Below are 21282 nucleotides of genomic sequence, written 5' to 3' on the forward strand. Positions count from 1 at the left end.
TATCAAGTATATTATTACCTCCGGGACATATGTTTTTAAAATAAAACCAGTATAGTTTGTAAAATTATTTGTGATAAAAGTCCTTAATCTTTCACGAACAGATCATATACACCAAGTGACAGACTATTCAGACCCGAATTTCAAAGAGGTTGTATGGAAATCTAGATATTGGTTCCAATCTAATCTCCTAACATACATGGACCTAGACCTTTATTGAGCATCTGATCCGTTAACACCATACTTTAAAGCACTGTTAGTCGATATACAGTTGTGATTAAGAGTTCCTTGTATAATACCATTTACACAGTGTAAATTAAACAGTTCCCTTTGTCTGAATATTTGCTGTCCATTCATGCTTGCTGGCATATCTCCTGTTCTCTCTTCAATTCGTGGCGATAGATTACTTTTTAAAATAATTAGTTCATTAATTTACATCGTCTTAATTGATCACATAACAAGGAACACAATTGAGATATTAGTACAATACAACTATTTATTTATGTATACTTATCTTTGCATACTTAATCCAGTTTGTAATATTGTCCTATGCTGGTTTTGAAGCACACTGGTTCTCCATTCTTTATAAGCCTAACACATTATTTTCTCAAAAAAAGATTTTCAAACCACCCGGTGGACCTGATTGTACCAACACCCATAGTGTAATTAGTGCCTTTTAGCTCCATAATTCAGAGTTTCTCTGTAAATCACGAATAACTAAAGCAGATCTGTCTAAATTCAATCACCGAAACACTCCACCTAGGAACATTTTATTCGCGTAAAGTAATTTGTCATTTTACTAGTGTTGTTACGTCAATCAGTAACATGGTCCCATAAAAAGTTACACTTCCTGTACAAGTAATAAGACATTTGTTGTGTTCTGAAGTGTTGTATTTACATGATTTTAAGGGTAGAAACAGAAACAGTGGTTTACAGGTAAATACATGAAAATAACCAGAGCTGTCAAAGTGATTTAAACAGTATTAAAAACAGCCCCACGGTTACAGGCAGAAACACACATACACTGTGTAAAACCCATAATGACATTCTATATATTGACTGATAGGTCATTAAAATCCCAGCCAGTCTGATGAACAGGGGGGCATTTAGGACACTGGACAGGAGTAGGGTGGCAAGAAGGAACCTCACACGAAACACTGTACCAAAACACAGTTTGCTTAGGCCATTTATCTTTTCCTTAGGTTTTTATCAGGTCTGCCTTATATCATGTTTCTGTGTGTGTGTCTGTCACCCTAAGCATCCTGTTTTGGTATGTGTGTTTTCTGGTGTCTTCCGAGGTGTCCGGAAAGAATAAACCTCTTGCCACACACATGACATGGGAAAGGTCTCTCTCCCGTATGAATGCGTTGATGTATCTTTAAATAGTTAGAATGAGCAAAACTGGCCCCACAGTCGGCACAGATGTAAGGTCTTTCCCCAGAGTGAGAGCGTTCATGGGCCCTCATATTACCCCTCTGCGCGAAACCCTTCCCGCACACGGAACAGCAGTGTGGTTTTTCTCCGGTATGAGTCAAATGGTGAACTTTCAGGTCCCCCGAACTGAAGAAACTTTTGCCACAGTCGGAGCAAAGGTATGGTCTCTCCCCCGTGTGGCTTAGACGGTGGGTCTTTAGGCCTCCAGATCGGGCAAAGGTCTTCCCACAATCAGTGCAGTGGTATGGTTTCTCTCCTGTGTGGGTACGTTGGTGTCGTTGCAGTTTAGACTGGTTAAAGAAGCCTATTCCACAGTCTGCACAAATGTACGGTCTCTCTTCGGGGCCCTCTTCCTCATGCGTCCGCTCGTGACTGTTCCGGTGGCCCGGCTCAGCGAAGCTCTTCCCACACTTGGAACAGGAGTATGGTTTCTCTCCGGTATGGCCTCGCTCGTGCCGAGCCAGCTTAGACGGTTTGGCAAATATCTTCCCACAAAAAGAACACGGGTAGTCCGGAGCCAGCTTCTTGACTCTGGTGTGGGTCTTCTCATGTCTCTCTAAGTGTGATGGCCTGTCGAATGTCTTCCCACATTCAGGGCATGGATGAAGCTTCTTCACTGTCTTTTTCCTCTTCTGGTGGTGTAGCTGACCAGTCTTTTCGGTCACGTCTGGAAGGTAGTCTGGGTCAGACTTTATTCTTTCTCCTAGACAGGTTACATAAGAGATAAATAGTTAATTTTTGTATTTTAATACAATCTGAGGATCAGATTGTTCGGGATGCTATTCAAGTCAGAAATCAAATGGGGAATAAGACAGGTGTGGAATTATATACAGTATGTCACAAAAATTAGTACACCCCTCACATTTGTGCAAATATTTGATTATATCTTTTCATGTGAAAACACTGAAGAAATGACACTTTGCTACAATATAAAGTAGTGAGTGTACAGCTTGTATAAGGCCATTTTTATGTAGAGCAACAATTCTTTTTTTGAGATCCTCAAAGAGTTCTTTGCCATGAGGTGCCATGTTAAACTTCCAGTAACCAGTATGAGGGAGTGTGAGAACGATGACACCAAATTTAACACACCTGGGACCTTGTAACACTAACGAGTCAAATGACACCGGGGAGGGAAAATGGCTAATTGGGCCCAATTTGGACACTTAGGGGTATACTCACTTTTGTTGCCAGCGGTTTAGACATTAATGGCTGTGTGTTGAGTTATTTAGAGGGAACAGCAAATGTACACTGTTATACAAGCTGTACACTCACTACTTCACATTGTAGAAAAGTGTCATTTCTTCAGAGTTGTCACATGAAAAGATAATCAAATATTTGCAAAAATCTGAGGGGTGTCCTCACGTTTGTGAGATACTGTATATATATGAATGTATATTTCAGGTCAGTGTAATGAATGGAAGTACGAAAAGGGTGGATGGGAGGGACTGATACGGAATTACTGCCACCCACCCAGAGCTCTGAAAAGATGTGTGCTGGACTGATCCTACTTGGAAAGCAATCTTTCGCACTGATTTGTAAAGTATTTGCTTGTAAGTTGTCCGAAAAAGATCGCCAGGTTACTGTGTTCTGAACACAGGAGCAAGAGAGGTTTTCAATGGGAATTAGTCAAACAAATGGGAAATGCTGGATGTATAATGGATGTATTTTCGTAATTGTTGTGCCACTGCCACCTTTTCAGCCTAATGCTGTTTTACAGAAAGTGTGCGCTGCTGCTGATCGTTTTCACACATCTTCTGAAGTTGCACAAAATACCCACATCTGTTCTAACTCGTTTGCAACACCCTATTATTGCATGAGCAACACCGAACGTCTATTTCGGCGGCATACTAAACAACAGCAGTACACCTTGAGCTGCCTATAAATAGAAATGGTAATGCTTTTTTTATTGTCATTGTAAACATTTCCAAAGGATGCAGAAAGGCGCTGTGAAACAGTAACGGACCAATGTCTGATTTTCCACCAGTCTTTGACACAACGTTGAAAAAAACGTTGAACTTAAAAAAAAAATACATTAAGGTGATGTAACACCCAAACAGCCCATGTGAAATATGCCCAAAAGACATAATGGCTGATTTCACCACCTTTCGCAGGAACAAACGCAACCAAACACTTCCTCTTGTTATTTATTACTGTCACGCTGCCCTGGCTGTTTCTGGAACATTGCTGAACACTCAAGTGTCTTTCTGGTCATGATCACTGATACTAGCAGAGGCGAGTGTCCTGTAGACCCTTGGATGTGTAATAGGATGGACACTCATGGGGAGATTCGTCACAGTCCCCCAGTTTCTCTATTTGGAAAATACGTCTTTTTGCTTTGATTTGGTGGAGCCATTGCACCTAGGAAAACCACTATGGCACCCTTTTCAAATTGACCAGAATCAACAAGTACGAAAAGTATCCATTCAATCATAACAGCCTAGTACTCTTCTAGTACATTGCTGAACTGTATTCTATGAGTAGGCCTGGAATTATATAAAGTAGATCTAAAATAAAATGTAGATACAAAATAGATAAAATTGTCCAGGTCTGTGTTTGTGGTCCATTGTATCTCCATCTTTTCAAGGAGTTGTAGACAACCAATCTTAAGAACTTTCATAAACTAGGTAGGAGTTACCAGCAGGTGTCTTTATCATCAAAAAAGGTCATGGCTTCCTACTCCATAGAGAAGCAATTGTTTTGGAGCAGCTAAAATAACATTTGGATATCAAAACTGCTTATGACCAATCCTTGAATAATCAATGACCTTTTAGATTATTTTACAAACATTCCATAAGACAATTTCAAACCATTTCTCTGGTGAAAACATTCAGAAATCATAGTCCTTTGAACAGGCTTCTGGTCTTACCTAGGTCAGCCATATCATCATCCTCCTCCTCCTCATCTTCATCTTCCTCCTCCTCTTTAATAATCATATTAAATTCAGATACGTCTGCCATGGTAGGACCTGAGAGGTGTTCTGAAATGACAAGACCAATAAAATGAGTTACCAGCTAATACTGTAATGCCGGGAGATTCATTTCTCATTCCCTTTACTCCACCATGGAATGAAAAAGTGATGAAGAATCAAAATTGCCTTTACTTGATTCTACACGTCCCCTCTCCCCTAAACCTGCTGGCTGACAAAAACGAAGATGTTAAAACTGCCCCATAATCAACTTTTAGGGACTGTCATCTAACACAACACAAACTCACCTGGAACTGCCAAGTCTCCATCTTCCTCTTCTTCCTTCACAATCACATTTGGTTCCGATTCTGGGGCAGTGGGACCAAGAAGGCTGTCTGGTTCTGACTCAGACCCAGGGTGCCCTTCCAGATCCATTTCCTTAATCCTGCTCGGCGTCTGGGCTTGTAATCGTGTATTCTAGTGTTGATCCATGCTTATCTGAGACACAGAAACAGAATATGATGTTGGCAGAACGGTTACAAGGTATGAGATGTTGAACACATTCTCTTGGCCTGTTAGGACAGATGTTCCTTCCTGGTATTGTCAGTAAATAGCTCAAACCTTGAACATGGTCTTATGGGTCTAGAACAGAGCTAGCAACTAATTTACTGGGGAGATATTGCACTTTGGTTTTCACCCTCTCCTTATAATCTGGGACTTATTCAGATCTGGGAAACCAAGTGACGGTAATTACGTAAAATAAAGAATGTTTCTACCCTCCAGGAGAGGAGTTTGCGAGTCCTGGACGAACAACAATTTTGAAATACGTTTTGTATTGATTGTGCATTTGTGGAATAAAAAATGATGTTACTGAACTTTTATTCACATGCTTCATATGTTTTCCGTAACCAATCTTTGGTATCAGTAAATAATCCGTCTTTAACTAGCCGACGTAGATCTGACACAAATGCGCTACAAATGCAATAAACGACCGTCACATTTATTTCGTCGTGACTGTATTATCGTGATGAACACAGTGAATGGATGCTCCCTCAAATACACCAGCTAGCTGTGGGGTACGGCCATTATATACAAGCTAGAGAAGCAGTTAAACAACATCACCTAGCTAATTTAGCTAGCGACTACTACTGCAGCTAATCCGCTGTTCTGGCAGCGCTGACACGTCCTTTATATAGTATTAGCTAGATGTATAGGCTTCTAATTGTTATAGCTATAGTAATTGTGAAAACAATTCAGTTTCCTATGTTAGTAATACTTTTAAATATATATAAACCGTATAGACTGTTGTCATTATTCAATTAGCTGCTGCACTTACCTATTTTTCCTTCTTTGTGCAATGACAGACAACAACAGAAATTGTATTACCGCCCCTACCGGCTGGGAAAACTTGGGGACTAAGTTTGACGCAGAAAATATTTTTGCGTATAGAAAATAAAATTGTATACTGAACATGAAAATTCCGGCACAATAAACTAAATACAAATTCAGAACTCAACTCAACGCGATATTAACTCCAGAGAGCGACATCGACATTCGATTGACCTGGCCTGAGCCGCGAGCGCAGTCAGTCCAATCGGAAGTTGTTGCCATCTCGTCGATAGCCAGGGTGCCAACTGTATGTATAACGGTATTTTTCTCAATATACAATGTAAACCTGAAACTTGTGCAAAAAGTCATCTGAACGCCCCGGAGAACCAATATGCGGAAAAAGTGATCATGTATATTTAATTCCACCCGCAATAGTCGTAGCGAGAATTGCTACTTATGCTTGCTAGCTACAGTAGTTAGCTAACGTTCGCGCTAATCGGTCCAGCTAGTCATAGCTACCAACGTTTTATACCTTGCTTAATTTTGCTAAGTTTATATCCTTCAGTGAAACCCGAATTAACGCTTAGCCCTTTATGCATTTAACTATGAAAGAGAGTAAAACATTGGCCAATGTTAGAAATAGTAACGATTAAGTTCATCATAGAGCTAGTAGACCAGGCCTCTCTGTCCTGTTCTTTCGTAGCTCGCTTCCTGTAAGTGTCCATATCTACCCGTTGTATAACATGATTCACCTTATCATATAGTAAATAATTAGAATCAGATGGACTACATTATAGTTAGAGTTCAGACCTAAAGGGCAACAGCTCAGCAGGAACAGGGTTGAAAAGCCCTGTGCTAGGCCACAGTCTATTGTCTCCTACTGTCCATCACTTACTAACCTTGTCTACACCAGTCCAAAGTATAACTCAACCAACTCTCTGCAGTTGTGAAACTGAGGGGGCTCATTCAATGGTTTAGAAAACGTATCATAATTCTCAGAGCAAACATACAGACCAGTTAAACGTTTTCAATGAGATTTTCAACGCTGCATTTGTTACACCAACATATTTCAAGCAGACCGTCATAGGCCCTGGTGCCGGACACAACCTGCCAAAAGGCGTAACGTCCTGTGGCACTCACCGAAGCCGTGAAATCTTGTGTTAGGACTGGCATGGCTAACCTGAGTCCCGTCATCCCAGACACACCAGATTCACCGGACCCACACACCGCGCCAACGGTTACACTGAAGATGCCATAACGGTTCGACTGAGCTACACACCTTCCTCTTCCAATAGGATCACCTTTGTGAGAAATGCTGTTCGTTGATTACAGGTCTGCCCTCCAATCTCCTCACTGAGCTCGGGTGCCTGTAACGGAACCTCTCTGCAAAGTTTTTGTCACCCAAAATCGACCCAAAATTGCTGCCCAATTATAGCCTGTACTTGGGCTGCCCTAGACCCCGGCGGTTTCATAAACTAACACGTGTCTTGGGTGTTTTTCTTAAGTGCACCTTGTTATATTGCTTATAACGGGGCCCCCTGACCATCAACAGCTGCTCTGGCCCCATCACTGCTCTGTACAGGGTCACACCCGGATTCCAGACACCCAGGCCGTGGCCTGTTCTGGTGCCACGCAATAGGTAGCATTCGTGCATCTGGTCTGACAACGTTAGGACCCTGAACCCCTTCTGCCCCCCCACCCGTAAGACTACTGGATTGGTGGTGAGGGTGGTTCCACAAATGTGGTGTTCATTTATCAGCTATGGCACCACTGTGCTCGTTTATATATAAAAAAAAAAAAAAAAAGAAATACTTGTAATTCTTTTTGCATTTTCAGCCTGGTTGTTAGTAGGCCTTTCACTGTGGGTCTGCAGCTGTTGTACTGTTCTGCTCATGATATTAATAATATTATTTGTTTGGAAGGTACTAGCTAATTCTTCTCCCTTTATTTTTTTCTTCAGGTCTGCCCAGCGACCAGTGAAGGTCCTCGCAATTTCACATCAAGGAATCTACGATTTCCAAGAGCTCCGTTGATGAGTTCGACAGCATGAGCCGAGACAGGGAAAAGCTGATGGATGAAATTGAAGAGAGTTTGTGGACTTTAACTGAGGAAAATTTACGGCACCTGTGTGTTCGCTGCGGGATAGGTGGCAAGGATGGGTCTGAAATTGAAGGGAAGAATCAACGAGCGCTGCGGCGTAAGATCATGGAGGAAACCTGGGAGAACGAGGACCTAATGAAGTCAGAGGATCGGGGAATGTCATGGCTGCTCCAACTGAAAGAGGACATCGGGAAGTTACGCGCGGTGGCCTCAAACCCTAGCCAGTCAGTGTCTGGGACCGTGGACGAACGAACACAGGAAAGCAGTTACCCGGAGAGAAACAAGGAGGATGGGACTCGTTACGGTAACAAGGACAACGCTCGTCTGCCCCCCTTCCCAGGGTCCCCGGGTAGTACTTCACTGGGGCAAGACTGCAGCAACCCACCAGATGTGAGTGAACCCATGAAAGAAACGGAAGATGAGGAAGCAGAAGATTCGATTGAGGCGTCAGAGACCGTTGTCAAGAAAAGGCAGCCAAAGCGCACGGTTAAGAAACCTCACTGCTGCTCAGACTGTGGCAAAAGTTTCAGTCACAAAAGTCATCTAACCATCCACCAGCACACACACACTGGTGAGAAGCCTTACCACTGCACACAGTGCGAGAACAGCTTCTACTGCTCGGCCTACCTGATATCCCACATGCGAACACACACCGGTGAAAAGCCCTACCGCTGCTCAGACTGCGGGAAGAGGTTTGCCCAATCGAACGCCCTGAAGATACACCGCATGCGGAGGCACACTGGCGAGCTGCCCTTCTCCTGTTTGGAGTGCCCTAAGCGTTTTGTCACGTCGGCACACCTGAAATCACACCAGAGAGTCCACACAGGAGAGAAGCCCTACCACTGCACGGACTGCGGGAAGAATTTCTCCCACTCAAGTGCCCTGAGACTTCACCAAAAAACCCACAGCGGAGAGAAACCTTTCATCTGCGAATGCGGAAAGAGTTTCATTAACTGGGCCCACCTAAACTCTCACCAGAGATCACACACCGGTGAGAAGCCTTACTGCTGTGAACAGTGTGGCAAATGTTTCTCCGAATCTGGCACCCTGTCGAATCACCAGAGGACCCACACTGGGGAGAAACCTTACAGCTGTGATCAGTGTGGGGAGAGGTTCGCGCAATCAGGATCCCTGACCATCCACCAGAGGACGCACACGGGAGAGAAGCCGTACGCCTGTGATCAGTGTGAGAAGAGGTTTATCACCTCAAGTCACCTGAGACGCCACCAGAGAACCCACACCGGAGAGAAGCCGCACCTCTGTGACGAATGTGGGAAGAGCTTCACGCGGGCCGGAGCCCTGGCGAGCCACCGCAAAACGCACACGGGTGAGAAACCGTACAGCTGCGACCTGTGTGGGAAGAGTTTTGTTCAGTCCGGCCAATTGACAAGCCACCAGCGGACACACACCGGAGCCAAACCGTACGGCTGCGATCAGTGCGGCGAAAGATTCACTCAGTCCGCTACTCTGGCCAATCACCAGCGAACACACACAGGAGAGAAGCCCTATGGCTGTAACGTGTGCGGGAAGAACTTCGCACAGTCCGGCCATCTGAAGAGCCACCAGAAATCACACGTCAGAGGAGGAGTGTGTCCTCTTCCGTCCACACCGGTGCCGGTTCCGGAACCCTCAATAAGTTCCAAATGGTCCAAGACTCAGCTACCCGGATCCTCGGCCACAGCGAGTTCTGGAACCACGTCACCTGTGTTCTATGTGAACACTGGCTACCCACTGCACACAGCGGCCACCACTACTAAACCCCCCTATTGACCTATATACTAACCCCCCCCCCCCATCCGGTATATTCCAGAGCTAGCACCCCTCATTGAAGCACGTGACCAGGTGAGCTAGTTATGGGCTATAACAACATTTTGAAAACATAGAAGACGTCCAAACAGCGGCGAACCGTGGCAAGAAAATTAACAGGACTCGTTCACTCAATGCGCCCGACATCACGTCTCGGCAGTGCAAGAGAATCTGTGCTTTTGCAATGATGTCATAAATGAATGAGACAGGTCTGAGCTTTGGTCAGCCACTCTGACGCAGATGGGTGCAACCTGCAACAACAACCACGGCACACGCACCCACCAACCTACGGTAACCTACGGTAACCTTTAACCAACACTGATGGTCATAACCAGAACGGTCAAGAACACATCCAAATGTGTGACAGCCAGGGGCACAACAAAAGCTTTGTTTCCAACACAGACTGAATATATTAATAAGAATGATTTCAATTTATTAAAAAGATGAAATGTAAGTTAATATGTATTTATTATAATTTCTTTATAATCCCTTAGGTTTTATACTGGTCATGACTGTGGACACAGATTAACCCTGTCCTGAGCTAAAAAGACAGTACTTATAAAGACACTCAATTGAGTTGTTTAGTGTATGAATAAGCAAATCTCCATTTGCCTTTTATTTCCCAGGTGAACTTGTGTGTGTGTCAGGGTTGCCAAACAAACAAGAACAAAATGAAGTAGACATGTTGCCAGAAAAAATCCTCAAGAATTGGGCTGCTATCGTCAAGAAGACACATTTACTTAATTCCCTTTGTAAATGGTCTGGGTTGTGGTTCTTTTGAGAGACGTAATTGTACACTAGTCAGCTAATTGATGTTTCTCAAAATGTTTTTTTTTTTCTTAAAATATTTCGGCCAGTGTAATTTATTGTGCGCAGGGTAGCAATGTCAGTCTGGCCCGTCGTAGGGTTAAGTCCTAAATAAAGTCAAAATAAATATTTCACTTCATCCCATGCTATGTAAACATTTAGTGGAAATATGTAGAAATTATGGACTTAGGAATGTTTTAACTGCCCTTTTTGTCGGGCACAAATTGATTTTGACAAATAAAATCAGAATAAAAAAAAGACTTGTAGCCTTTGAATTTCAGAATACGAATGTGGTCCTCGAGCTAAAAAGTTCGCCCAAACTGGATGTTGTTATTATACATGGGACATAAAAGAAGATTCCAGTTACGTCATATCAATTCCATGTTTGGGTATGTGGCATTAAGAATAGACCACAGGCTACTTGAATTGTTTGTATTTCTAGGCCGGCAGCGTGGGGTACACCCCAAGAACATTGGGGTACACAGCAGTCGGGTTAAGAACACGGTGATATGTTATTGAAAACAATTATAATTTCTGTTCTGTAAAGAGCAATTAACATAATTTAAATATGCGTTTGGTCATTCTCAGCACCGTGGGGGATTACAATGCATGGGTGTTGCTAACGAAACGCGCGTCTGTGTTGGGGTTAAGGGTTGTATCTCTGTCATATACTCCTATTATCAAATAATGTAGCATAACATTTAAAACAGTAATTGTTGTTTATCATTTTTTCGATTGATCAATAAAATCAATTCATTATCAGCTCAACAAGGTCTGCTTATACTGCATTATACATTTGAATTGTATGCACATTGAGCATGGTAAACATGTTCTATAAATTGTTGTAGTTAGTAACATGAACATATGCTCCTTAGTCTGTCTGTCCTCGATAGAAAGATCTGGCATTTTGGGTATTGAAGTCACGACTTGCCAAGAAGTACAGGAAATATAGTAAACGTAATTGGCGTTACTACGCTTACTGGTGACAATGTTGACCTGATGATATCAAGTATTTGAAAAAAGTAATGCGAGTTGTTGAGTTGTCCGCTTTTGTGGCTCCAATCGTCGGCTCTTTAGGCTACCGAACTCGCTCATCGATTAAACACAACATTCATAGAACAACAAAAAGTCCACATTTCCAATGTAAAAGCTGTAACCAACCGTAGGCAAGACATATTAGAGCGTACATTCTCATGAAAGTAGTGTGAATTTGACCTCACGTCAGCAGATTTTTTTTAGCAATCGTTGGTTTCGAAGAATAAATGAACGACAAATATAGAATCGTAGGAATGGCAAAACTAACCATGGCGAATCGGTTTGGGGAAAGTAGCGAAAAGAGAGAACGCGAACGACTCCTTACCACAGTATGGCCCTAAATTCAAACGCATACTTCACCCGGCTTTTGGTATCAAGACACAAATACATTATTTCAGGATCAGTCACATCGGTGCATGACCCACTCGTCCCCAGTCTCAACAAAGGTTAGGACCGTCGGCGTACAGTCTCAAATGAAATTCGTCTGTTATACGGGGGGGGTCTGTGAGTGCCCCCAGGGAATCGGCTAATGAGTTCTCGGTTCTCCACTAGTCTTGTCTGGAACGCGAAGTCGCGGGAGAGTTCGGAATATTTCCTGTCCCACTGCAAAACAAACGTGTCCAGCTCCAGCTAGGTAGCGTAGTACACTTCACGTTATACAGAAACGAAGCGTTAGGCCACTGGTAGGTTAACTCTACTATTCTTAAAGATGTGAATCGACTTCGCCACATTCGCTGTTTGTTGAGTGTTTAGCTAGTTTGTTTGCTTCATAGATCGCCAAAATAGGCGCTATAGCTGTCATTTCTCTTGCAGAATTTCCGAAAACGTCTTGTTTGTCAGGCAGTTGACCTTTAAAGTTGACTGTCAACTGTCAATGTCGACCGTTTCAATCGCGTGACCGGAATGGAGGATAACGTGGGGAGCGTGCTCCATTGCGATGATACGAATAAGGTAGCTATGTACACAAACGCCTTGTAAGCTATCTTTCAGGGTATGCAATGCACCCGTGAGACGTGAGTTAGGCCTTCTTTCCTCAAGCTGTGTCTGTATGTGTGTCTTTCCAGTTGAGGCAGAAATTGGCCCTACTACAGAGAGAGTACTCCAGGACAGTGAAGAGATTGCAGGTGAGAGACGGTTTACGTTCGTGTTGTGTTTGTGAGCAGGATGTCCCTGTGCTTATGTTTGGTGGGAAGCAAGAGTTTACCGCAACTATTTGACTATGCATACGATGGACATAAACACCTTATCCTACACACAGCGAGCTGAGCGTTCGGATGCTGTACGGAAGCATGTGAGAAGCCACATATCTAACCTCCTGGATCAGAGGGACCCAGGTCCGGCCAGCACCTCTTTCAACCCAGCTCTGCCCCCTCTCTCCATTGACAGCCCTGCTAGGACAGTCCCAGGCTTGGCCACGCCACTAGGCCCTGCTCGAGGTCAGTCTGCCTGTATTAAAGGGTTGAAAGATTGTTGTAACACTGTTATATGTTTGTTGTAACATTGTTATATGTTATGTTATTAATGTGGTAATGTGCGTGTTCAGGTTGTGATGTGTATTGACAAGTTGTAAAGGGTGTGTGTTTGTGTGCGTGTGCCTAGACTCGAACCCTGCCAACACCAGGAGAGAGCCGTCCGTCTGCTTCCTCCTCCCTGTCGATGACTCTCTGACTCCTGACCCTAAACCTGACCCTGCCGGGGGTCACAGGCGAAGCCCTGCCCTCCGGCTGAGGTCACGGAGAAGCCGGTTGCGCTGGGAGAAAAGGGGGAGAAGCCTGGGAGGGAATGGGCGAGGGGCAGAGTGTAGGACAGACACAGAGAACAGCGAGGACTGGACCGAGTCAAATGGACCGGAGAGATTGGAGGGAAGGAATAAGGACGGAGACAGGGATGAGGAGGCAAAGAAGAGATCTGGGAAGGAGGAGAGAAAAGCTAAAAGGGAAACCCCAGAGGAGGCAGCGAGGCTGATGAGAGATGGAGAGGAGAACGGAGAACAGAGAGAACGGGCAGAAATAGGGATTGAAGATAATGGGAGTGAGGAGGAGGACAGAGAGACAGAGAAGGTGGAGGGGGGCTTGAGGAGGGATGGAGAGAAGAGGAGAAAAGAGGGAGGTGATTCAGGAGCTGTGGGAGGCTCGAAGTTAGGGGGTTTTGGGGTGTCTAAATCAGGGGGTATGATGTCTCCAGGTTTAGGGGGTGTTGGGGTGTCTGACTCTGGGGGTGTGACGTCTCCAGGCTTGGGGGGTGTTGGGGTGTCTGACTCAGGGGCTATGACGTCTCCAGGCTTGGGGGGTGTTGGGGTGTCTGACTCAGGGGCTATGATGTCTCCAGGCTTGGGGGGTGTTGGGGTTTCTGACTCTGGGGGTATGACGTCTCCAGGCTTGGGGGGTGTTGGGGTGTCTGACTCTGGGGGTATGACGTCTCCAGGCTTGGGGGGTGTTGGGGTGTCTGACTCAGGGGCTATGACGTCTCCAGGCTTGGGGGGTGTTGGGGTGTCTGACTCAGGGGCTATGACGTCTCCAGGCTTGGGGGGTGTTGGGGTGTCTGACTCAGGGGCTATGACGTCTCCAGGCTTGGGGGGTGTTGGGGTGTCTGACTCAGGGGCTATGACGTCTCCAGGCTTGGGGGGTGTTGGGGTGTCTGACTCAGGGGCTATGACGTCTCCAGGCTTGGGGGGTGTTGGGGTGTCTGACTCTGGCGGCCGGCTGGATTCGTGCACCATGGTGGAAGGTCTGCCGTTTCCTGTAGAATACTACGTCAGAACCACAAGACGCATGTCCTCTTCTCAGAGCCACAGGTGAGCAACCGGTTCTGAACAGGGTCAAGGTCATGTCAAAAACGTACCTTCAATTCAAGGCTGATCATCTCATCGGCAACAGATGTGACTAACCTGGACCAAAGGATCTGAAATGTGTTTGTCAAATTAGATTTGACAGTATTTCTAAGTGTGTCCAGGCCTGTTTTGTTATGTTCTTTTGTATTTCAACACCATTCTGATGTTTTGGAGCATTTTCATTATTCGAGTTAGAGGGTGATTCTGACTTGTTGCTATTTTCAGAGACTTGCAGGCCATCATTCTGAGCCAGCTCAAACCAGGACGTCACACACAGAGCAGGAAACGGACAGCGGACACATACACACTCTCAGCGTCACACACACACTCTCACATACCTCCACATACGCAGTCAGACACACCATCTGAACACGCCAATGACAGCCAGAGCTTAAGTCAGCTGACCTTCGACCCAGAGAACAATCACATGCCAGTAAGTGGGGAATCAGCCAATGAGAGGCTTACCTCAGAGTTGGTGACCAATCAGAGTGAGTGTTTGCCCTCACGAGGGTGCAGTGTTCGACCTATCAGGGGACGGAGGGGGAGAGGAAGAGGAAGAGGAAGAGGGAGAGGAAGGAGTCTGGGCTGTTCTCTTAGTTTGGAGCCCCACCCCCCAGCACCAGGTCTCGACCACAGCGTTACCCCAGCCTCGCAGCCTCTGCCTGGGGGTCTGGAGCGCTTGTCTCACTCTGGAGGTGTGGAGGATCGGCTGTACCCCATCTTCAGAAGAAGCTGTGTCACTCCCCTCATTCACCCACCAGAGCAGAGCAAAGGTAGGATTGTGTGTGCGTGCGCGCACCCCCTTGTGCACCTGCGCTACTGAACTGTACTTCAGTCTGACTACAGTTAAAATGTTATCCTTTCTTCTCTTTGTGTGTCTCTCTCTTCCCCCCTGGAGGACGAGCCATGCATCCTGGGAGTCTGGGCTGCCTCGTCCCGACCTTCGACCTCCAGGACTTCCATCTTCCTGATGAACAGTTTGGACAACTGAAACTACAGAAGCTTCGCAGTTCCTCGTCCTCCAACCCAGAAAAGCAGCCCTTCTCCCCTTACAACATGCGTCATCGCCGTGCCAATGGCTTGCTCTGCAGCAACAGGGCCAAGTTGGCCACTCCCTTCTCTGAGCCGCTGCCCCGCCCTCTTAGCCCTGCGGTCTCAGAGCATTTACATCCTATTGGGTCAGTAGAACTGTCTGTTGACCAGCCTGAACGCCTCCATTTCAAAGATTCTACTGAACAGTATACAGACTACCAGCCTGTAGACAAGCAGCTTACTGATCTCCCTGTAGACCAGCCTATAGCTGACCAGCTTTCAGAGCTCCGTGTAGACCAGCCTATAGCTGACCAGCTTTCAGAGCTCCGTGTAGACCAGCCTATAGCTGACCAGCTTTCAGAGCTCCGTGTAGACCAGCCTATAGCTGACCAGCTTTCAGAGCTCTGCGTAGACCAGCCTATAGCTGACCAGCTTTCAGAGCTCCGTGTAGACCAGCCTATAGCTGACCAGCTTTCAGAGCTCCGTGTAGACCAGCCTATAGCTGACCAGCTTTCAGAGCTCCGTGTAGACCAGCCTATAGCTGACCAGCTTTCAGAGCTCCGTGTAGACCAGCCTATAGCTGACCAGCTTTCAGAGCTCCATGTAGACCAGCCTATAGCTGACCAGCTTTCAGAGCTCCGTGTAGACCAGCCTATAGCTGACCAGCTTTCAGAGCTCCGTGTAGACCAGCCTACAGACTTCCCTTTAGTAGACTGTTGGACCAGACAGTCTTTCCTACAGACTGAAACGGATACAGACTGCCCCACCAAGAGCTCTGAGTTCCCTCCAATCCAACCAGAGACGGATGACAATAGCCCCTCCCTTCTCCTCGCTAGCCCCTCCCTAACCGCCCGCACCCTTCACGGACACACCCTCTCTCTCCCCCCGCCCTCCAGTCCCCCGTTACCCTCCCTAGGGGTGACCCCAAATCCCCTCCTCCCATCCAGCCCCCCCACTCTGACTCTCCCCCTCTCCGCTGGTCCATCGTCCCATACCCTCTCCCCTCCCCCCCTCTCCCCCCGCCCCTCCCCCCCACCCTGGGGCGCCAGCTTGGTCGACTCCCTGCCCCAAACGATGCCCCCTCCACAGCTCCTGCTCCAGCCGGCTGGCTCTCCCTGCTCCGCCCGGCGGACCACAGAGGGGGAGAAGAGAGAGGGCAAAACGTCGGAGGAGGTACGGGAAGACGTGGAGGAGAAGGTGGAGGAGGGCGAATGGGAACTAGAGGAGGGAGCTGATGACAGAGTGGAGAGGATTGAGGACAGAGAGGAGGAACAGGAGGGGCTGGAGGAGTTTGTCCTGACCCTCACACACACACTGAAGGCAGGTGCCTCTACCGCAAAGACAGTGTGTTTCAACAGTCATGCCACCACCCAATTCAAATGTGTGTGTTTGTGTGTGTGTGCGCAGTCCCCTGCAGGAGGCAGCCTGGTGGATGCGTGCTTTGTGTCCTGTCTGTCGGGAGGTGTGTGTGTGGCGGTGGCAGGTGAGCAGGAGGTGTGTGTTTGGGGTCAAGCAGCCACCCCAGAGTGGAGACTGCTACACACCTGGACTTTCATAGAGGTGAGTTAATGCGATGGGTGTGTGTGTGTGTGATGTATATTTATTGTAGGTGTGTGTAATATATATTGTGTGTGTGTGTGTGTAATGTATATTTATTGTAGGTGTGTGTGATATATATTGTGTGTGTAATGTGTATTTATTGTAGGTGTGTGTGATATATATTGTGTGTGTAATGTGTATTTATTGTAGGTGTGTGTGATATATATTGTGTGTGTGTGTGTGTGTGTGTGTAACAGCCAGTCATCTCAGTGTTTCCAGTGCCTGATGCTTCTGGGCTTCTGTGTGTAACTCTCGGACAACTGGAAATCAGAGAGGCCCGGTAATTAATCACACGCACACACACACCCGGCTACCACTCCTTTACTCCTCTTCATCGTTTGTTTGTCCATGCGTCTGAAGATGTCAGTATTATATTTTTTTATTTTTAGGGTGCTCTGCTGCTCCAATCTGTCCCAGACTGTACTCTGTGAGGGGAAGGTTCAGACGGTTGTGGGCGTGTCCAATGCTAGGTTAATCAGCTCCTCCCACTCAGCGGCCACACCCTCGCTTCAAGTTTATACACTCTCAGCAGATGGCAGGTAAGTGTGTGCCGTTGTGTGCGTGCGTGCCTGTGTGTGTGCATGCCTGTGTGTGCCGTTGTGTGCGTGCGTGCCTGTGTGTGTGTGTGTGTGCGTGCATGCCTGTGTGTGTGCATCGCTCAATCCCATATTCACCTCTTGCCCTCGGTACTCCGTTTACGGAATGTGCGTTCCTTCCTGCGTTGACTTCCTGTTTGAGGGAGCTGCATGATAACGGCATCAGATGTGGTTTGAAAGGCACATCTCAACGTTGCCTGTCCTGAGTCCACTGGGCACTGCTTTTGATGGAGCCTTAATCACAAATTCTAAATCATGATACTGGGGAGAAGAAAAGTCAGAAACGTGGGACATGAATTGTATAATTGAGACGTTCCAAAGCGGATGGGTTTCTTTATCCCTCGCTGCTCTGTGGAAGTCACCCACATTTGACAAATTGAGGGCATCGTGAGCAAGTGGGTAGGGGTGAGGGACTGGTTTGGTGTTCAGTGTCCCTGACGTCTGACCTTTCTCAGCCCGCAGGCCACCTGGTCCCTGGTCAGTCCCACTGAGCGTGTGCAGAACCTGGCTGCAGTGGAGGGACAGGCGGACGCTCTGATTGGCTCGACCCACGGTGGACATCTTGTTCTCTGGTGAGAGAGACGCAATTGAGGATTCAATTGTTGCAACATACAGGGAAGAACGGCCACAGCTGATTCCACTAATCCACTCTGTCATAAATACTTTGGTCAAATAATTGTTGTTCTTATATTTTATTAATTTCTCCTTTAATGAACCCGGTAAACAGACTGAGAGCCAGCTGTCATTTGCAGTGACTGAGCTGGCAGAACAATAGCAGTACAAAATGTGGAGAAAAGTCAGCCGAGAAACGTGTGCAGTGGATTGGGCAAAAACCCTAAGAACATGAATAAGAAATCTAGCTCTCATTTAAGTTGCTGATACTTGCTAACCCTAACGGATTTAGCTGATTGCTGCTTTATCCGGGAATAGTTTCACCTACAGTGGATGGACATTATGCGGCTAATTGCACCGACCAAATGAAACAAATAGGTTAATTGTGCAATCTCAAACATACGTTTGCAGTAAAATGACAGTCTTGGTATGTGTGTCAGGAACGTGAGAACAGGACATCTACTGCGAAGCATCGCCCTGGGAGACGGTTTTATGGACACAGCCTGCCTTCGAGGATACTCCCTCTGTGTGAGTGTGCAGGGCTTGCTCATGTGTGTGTGTGTGTTTGTTTGTGCGTGCACATTTGTAGCATGTCAATAAAATTTTAGTTATTTCCCAATGTCTTCCCCCCAGCCTCATTAACTCAGCGTGAAAGGTGTTGAACTGGCCAAATCCCCCTGCTCCCCATAAAACCTCTTCCATGTCATTTCGCTGCCCTTTCTGTGTGCACCTGTGCTCTCCTCCCTGCACACATGAAAAAACAGTAGGGCACAGTTTCCACCGCAGAAATAAGAATGGATCGAATGGGCTTAGGACCCTGGTAGTTGGACTTAAATGGTGTCCCGTCCGTTGAAGTTTACCCTGATGAATTGTGGTTTTGACTGGTCGTTTCCCCATTCGTCCTGAAGGGGGTGCTGTTTGTCCTGCTGCAGCACTTGTCCTTGCCTTCTCTGGGGGGCAGTGGCGAGCCGAAGGGAGGGGCTCTGTTCTCATTGGTCGCTACGAACCCACTGACTGGCGCCGTTGCTCTGGCAACCAGATTGCTACTGCCCGAAGCCTACACTGAGAGGTGAGATGGAGGGGTGGGGGCGGGCAGAGAAAACCAGTAAACAAATTGAGAATTGTGTGTTTAATGTTTGTTCTCGTCAGTTCTGACCTCAGGCTGGTGGAGGTCGACGTCCAAGGCTCCAGTGTGGTCGGGGTGCTCCGGTCCGGCTCTGTGTGTGTGTGGCTGCTGGGGACACGCCAAGGCCGTCAGGGGGAGTGCTTACCGGGGCTGGGCTGTCAGCTCGCCCGCTGGGGGGCGCAGGGAACCCTCCTGACTGCCAACCTCAATGGGGATGTTTGCTTATATCGCTACAGACCAGTGAACCGACCTACAGACCAGTGAACCGACCTACAGACCAGTGAACCGACCTACAGACCAGTGAACCGACCTACAGACCAGTGAACCGACCTACAGACCAGTGCACCGACCTACAGACTTCTCTCTTGTTGCTCCAGCCATCTAGATGAATTAGTTAGCTGAATCAGGGTTTGGCTTACTAGCAAGTAGAAGGCAGAGTTTAATTCCCACCATTTCACATATTGCAGAGAATACACATACCATTTAAAATGTGAATTGGATTTTAACATAAAGTCATGATGTCATTAGACATAGTGGTCGATTTTGGATTGTTCCCTTCCATACTTCAGGAAATTATTAATGAATAGCAAAAACAGCAAATTGTGAATAATTAAAGCAAACCCCCCCATTTGACCTTAAAATATTTCCTGGCCACTGTAATGATACAAATTGTGATTTGAGTTTTAAAAATTAAAAAGTTTCAACCTTAAAGTGTAGGTAGCGTTTAACCACATTATACATATGGATTTGTAGTTTTATACACCTTTAAACAGTCCCAATGTAATGACATACCTGGTTGTTACATAAAACCTACAACATTTCAGAACAATGCCGAAGACATTTCAAAGAGTATACAATAAATATGGCATCATAAAGGCGACCCAGCCATTCAGGCTACATGTGATGTCAAACAAACATTATTGTGGTGATTAATACGATATTTAAATTTCATTCTGCTGCTTGTGGGGTGTGGCACATTTTAAATGAATTTCCATTCAATAATTTAATTGGCATTGATGAGCAGTTTGCTGTGTTTGGTTGAACTGTTTGCTTGTAGTTGTGTTCATTTTGTAGTTAAATAGCATGAGGACTTTTACATGTGCAAAGTACATTTTAAAAAAGTGTAATGTGTATGATTAAAAAATACTTTACCTGTGTTTTCTGTGATATTAGGTTGGAATAAACTGCATATATTTCTGTGGTGTGTTAAAATGGCATTGTGTAGAATTTTTAAACTACCTAAATACCTAAAGTAAAGGTGGAATGATTGTGTTCAGAAATTAGTTTGGGTGCATTTAGAAATGCATCCCAAAATAAATAATGTCTATCAATAGAAGTCAAGCTGGCATCCCATCCCTTGAATTTGACTTCATGACACATGATTTAATATGTACATATATATTTTACGTAGTGGTGAAACTAACGCTTATTGAAAATGTCACCGGGACTTACCGCATGCAATGCACCAGACCCGCTTTCCTAGGCGATGGTACAGCTGGTCAGAAATAAGCTATAAACTATAGTTGATGACCGGAAACCCATCTGTACTCACTGATTTAGTGTGTCGTCACAATACTGATTTGCACGTTCGTTTTCAAACCGATGTTCAGTTGGTCATTCTACTAAATGGATGAATGTAGCTTGATAACAAGATACCATATTTGAAGGCAAGTAATTAATAACTAAATCTTTTGTCATCCTTTCGATGTCACAAAGTTGATTTTCAGTAAAACATTTAGATGAACAAGATCATTTTGTAATTATAATGATTTGGAGAAATGTCTCCTTCATAGAGCTAGGTGGACGTGGCTTTTATAGGGGACCGTTGTTGTTAGTGACCATAGCAACGACGCGACTTAGTGACGGCGGATGCGACCCACTATGTCAGCCAATCAACTTTGCAGTTCACGATATAACGCCCTCTCCGGTTTTTAGTTGAGTCAGATTAAGAGAGATCGCTTTTGAAGGTGTCCATTAGACCAAACTTTGGCGTATACAGTCTATGATTTTGATAATGAGTGCTCCAGTCAGTGTCAGCAGCTGTTAGTAGAATGTACACCCTTTATTCCATCAA

At 45.8% G+C, this 21282-nt stretch overlaps 3 protein-coding genes across 4 annotated transcripts; 2 read left to right on the top strand and 1 right to left on the bottom strand.

Moving 5' to 3' along the window:
- Positions 1 to 753: 753 nt before the first annotated feature.
- Positions 754 to 5826, bottom strand: LOC105027480 (zinc finger protein 239-like). Of its 2 annotated transcripts, none has more exons than XM_010899599.4 (4): positions 5673 to 5826; positions 4645 to 4834; positions 4298 to 4408; positions 754 to 2134 (listed from the first exon to the last, which is right to left on the bottom strand). In XM_010899599.4, exons 2-4 carry the CDS (start codon positions 4769 to 4771, stop codon positions 1251 to 1253), a joined length of 1122 nt encoding a protein of 373 aa, XP_010897901.1. In that variant the 5' UTR covers positions 4772 to 4834; positions 5673 to 5826; the 3' UTR covers positions 754 to 1250. The 2 variants fall into 2 exon arrangements, with proteins under 2 accessions (XP_010897901.1, XP_010897902.1); XM_010899600.4 differs by lacking the exon at positions 5673 to 5826 and adding an exon at positions 5213 to 5424.
- A 52-nt stretch (positions 5827 to 5878) lies between these two features.
- Positions 5879 to 11138, top strand: LOC105027481 (zinc finger protein 883-like). The gene is made up of 2 exons (XM_010899601.4): positions 5879 to 5972; positions 7626 to 11138. The coding sequence occupies exon 2, from the start codon at positions 7712 to 7714 to the stop codon at positions 9533 to 9535; it is 1824 nt and encodes a 607-aa protein (XP_010897903.1). The 5' UTR covers positions 5879 to 5972; positions 7626 to 7711; the 3' UTR covers positions 9536 to 11138.
- A 605-nt stretch (positions 11139 to 11743) lies between these two features.
- palb2 (partner and localizer of BRCA2) lies at positions 11744 to 20436 on the top strand. The gene is made up of 14 exons (XM_020049596.3): positions 11744 to 12096; positions 12227 to 12364; positions 12478 to 12537; positions 12672 to 12849; positions 13013 to 14207; positions 14469 to 15016; positions 15142 to 16595; positions 16683 to 16835; positions 17072 to 17154; positions 17264 to 17413; positions 17926 to 18042; positions 18523 to 18610; positions 18991 to 19151; positions 19232 to 20436. Exons 2-14 carry the CDS (start codon positions 12317 to 12319, stop codon positions 19470 to 19472), a joined length of 4476 nt encoding a protein of 1491 aa, XP_019905155.2. The 5' UTR covers positions 11744 to 12096; positions 12227 to 12316; the 3' UTR covers positions 19473 to 20436.
- Positions 20437 to 21282: the final 846 nt, after the last annotated feature.

The sequence above is a fragment of the Esox lucius genome, chromosome 9 (assembly GCF_011004845.1).
Source record: "Esox lucius isolate fEsoLuc1 chromosome 9, fEsoLuc1.pri, whole genome shotgun sequence".
In the NCBI taxonomy this organism is placed as follows: domain Eukaryota; kingdom Metazoa; phylum Chordata; class Actinopteri; order Esociformes; family Esocidae; genus Esox; species Esox lucius.

What these genes read in the sequence shown, in the direction of transcription:
- LOC105027480 (XM_010899599.4), bottom strand. Translation starts at nt 4,771, where the DNA reads ATGGATCTGGAAGGGCACCCTGGGTCTGAGTCAGAACCAGACAGCCTT. An exon ending in TGGAGACTTGGCAGTTCCAG is followed by an intron (nt 4,409 to 4,644) that starts GTGAGTTTGTGT and finishes TTGTCATTTCAG; the next exon opens with AACACCTCTCAGGTCCTACC. An exon ending in TGATGATATGGCTGACCTAG is followed by an intron (nt 2,135 to 4,297) that starts GTAAGACCAGAA and finishes TAACCTGTCTAG; the next exon opens with GAGAAAGAATAAAGTCTGAC.
- LOC105027481 (XM_010899601.4), top strand. Translation starts at nt 7,712, where the DNA reads ATGAGCCGAGACAGGGAAAAGCTGATGGATGAAATTGAAGAGAGTTTG.
- palb2 (XM_020049596.3), top strand. Translation starts at nt 12,317, where the DNA reads ATGGAGGATAACGTGGGGAGCGTGCTCCATTGCGATGATACGAATAAG. An exon ending in ACACCTGGACTTTCATAGAG is followed by an intron (nt 16,836 to 17,071) that starts GTGAGTTAATGC and finishes TGTGTGTAACAG; the next exon opens with CCAGTCATCTCAGTGTTTCC. An exon ending in CTGGAAATCAGAGAGGCCCG is followed by an intron (nt 17,155 to 17,263) that starts GTAATTAATCAC and finishes TTTTATTTTTAG; the next exon opens with GGTGCTCTGCTGCTCCAATC.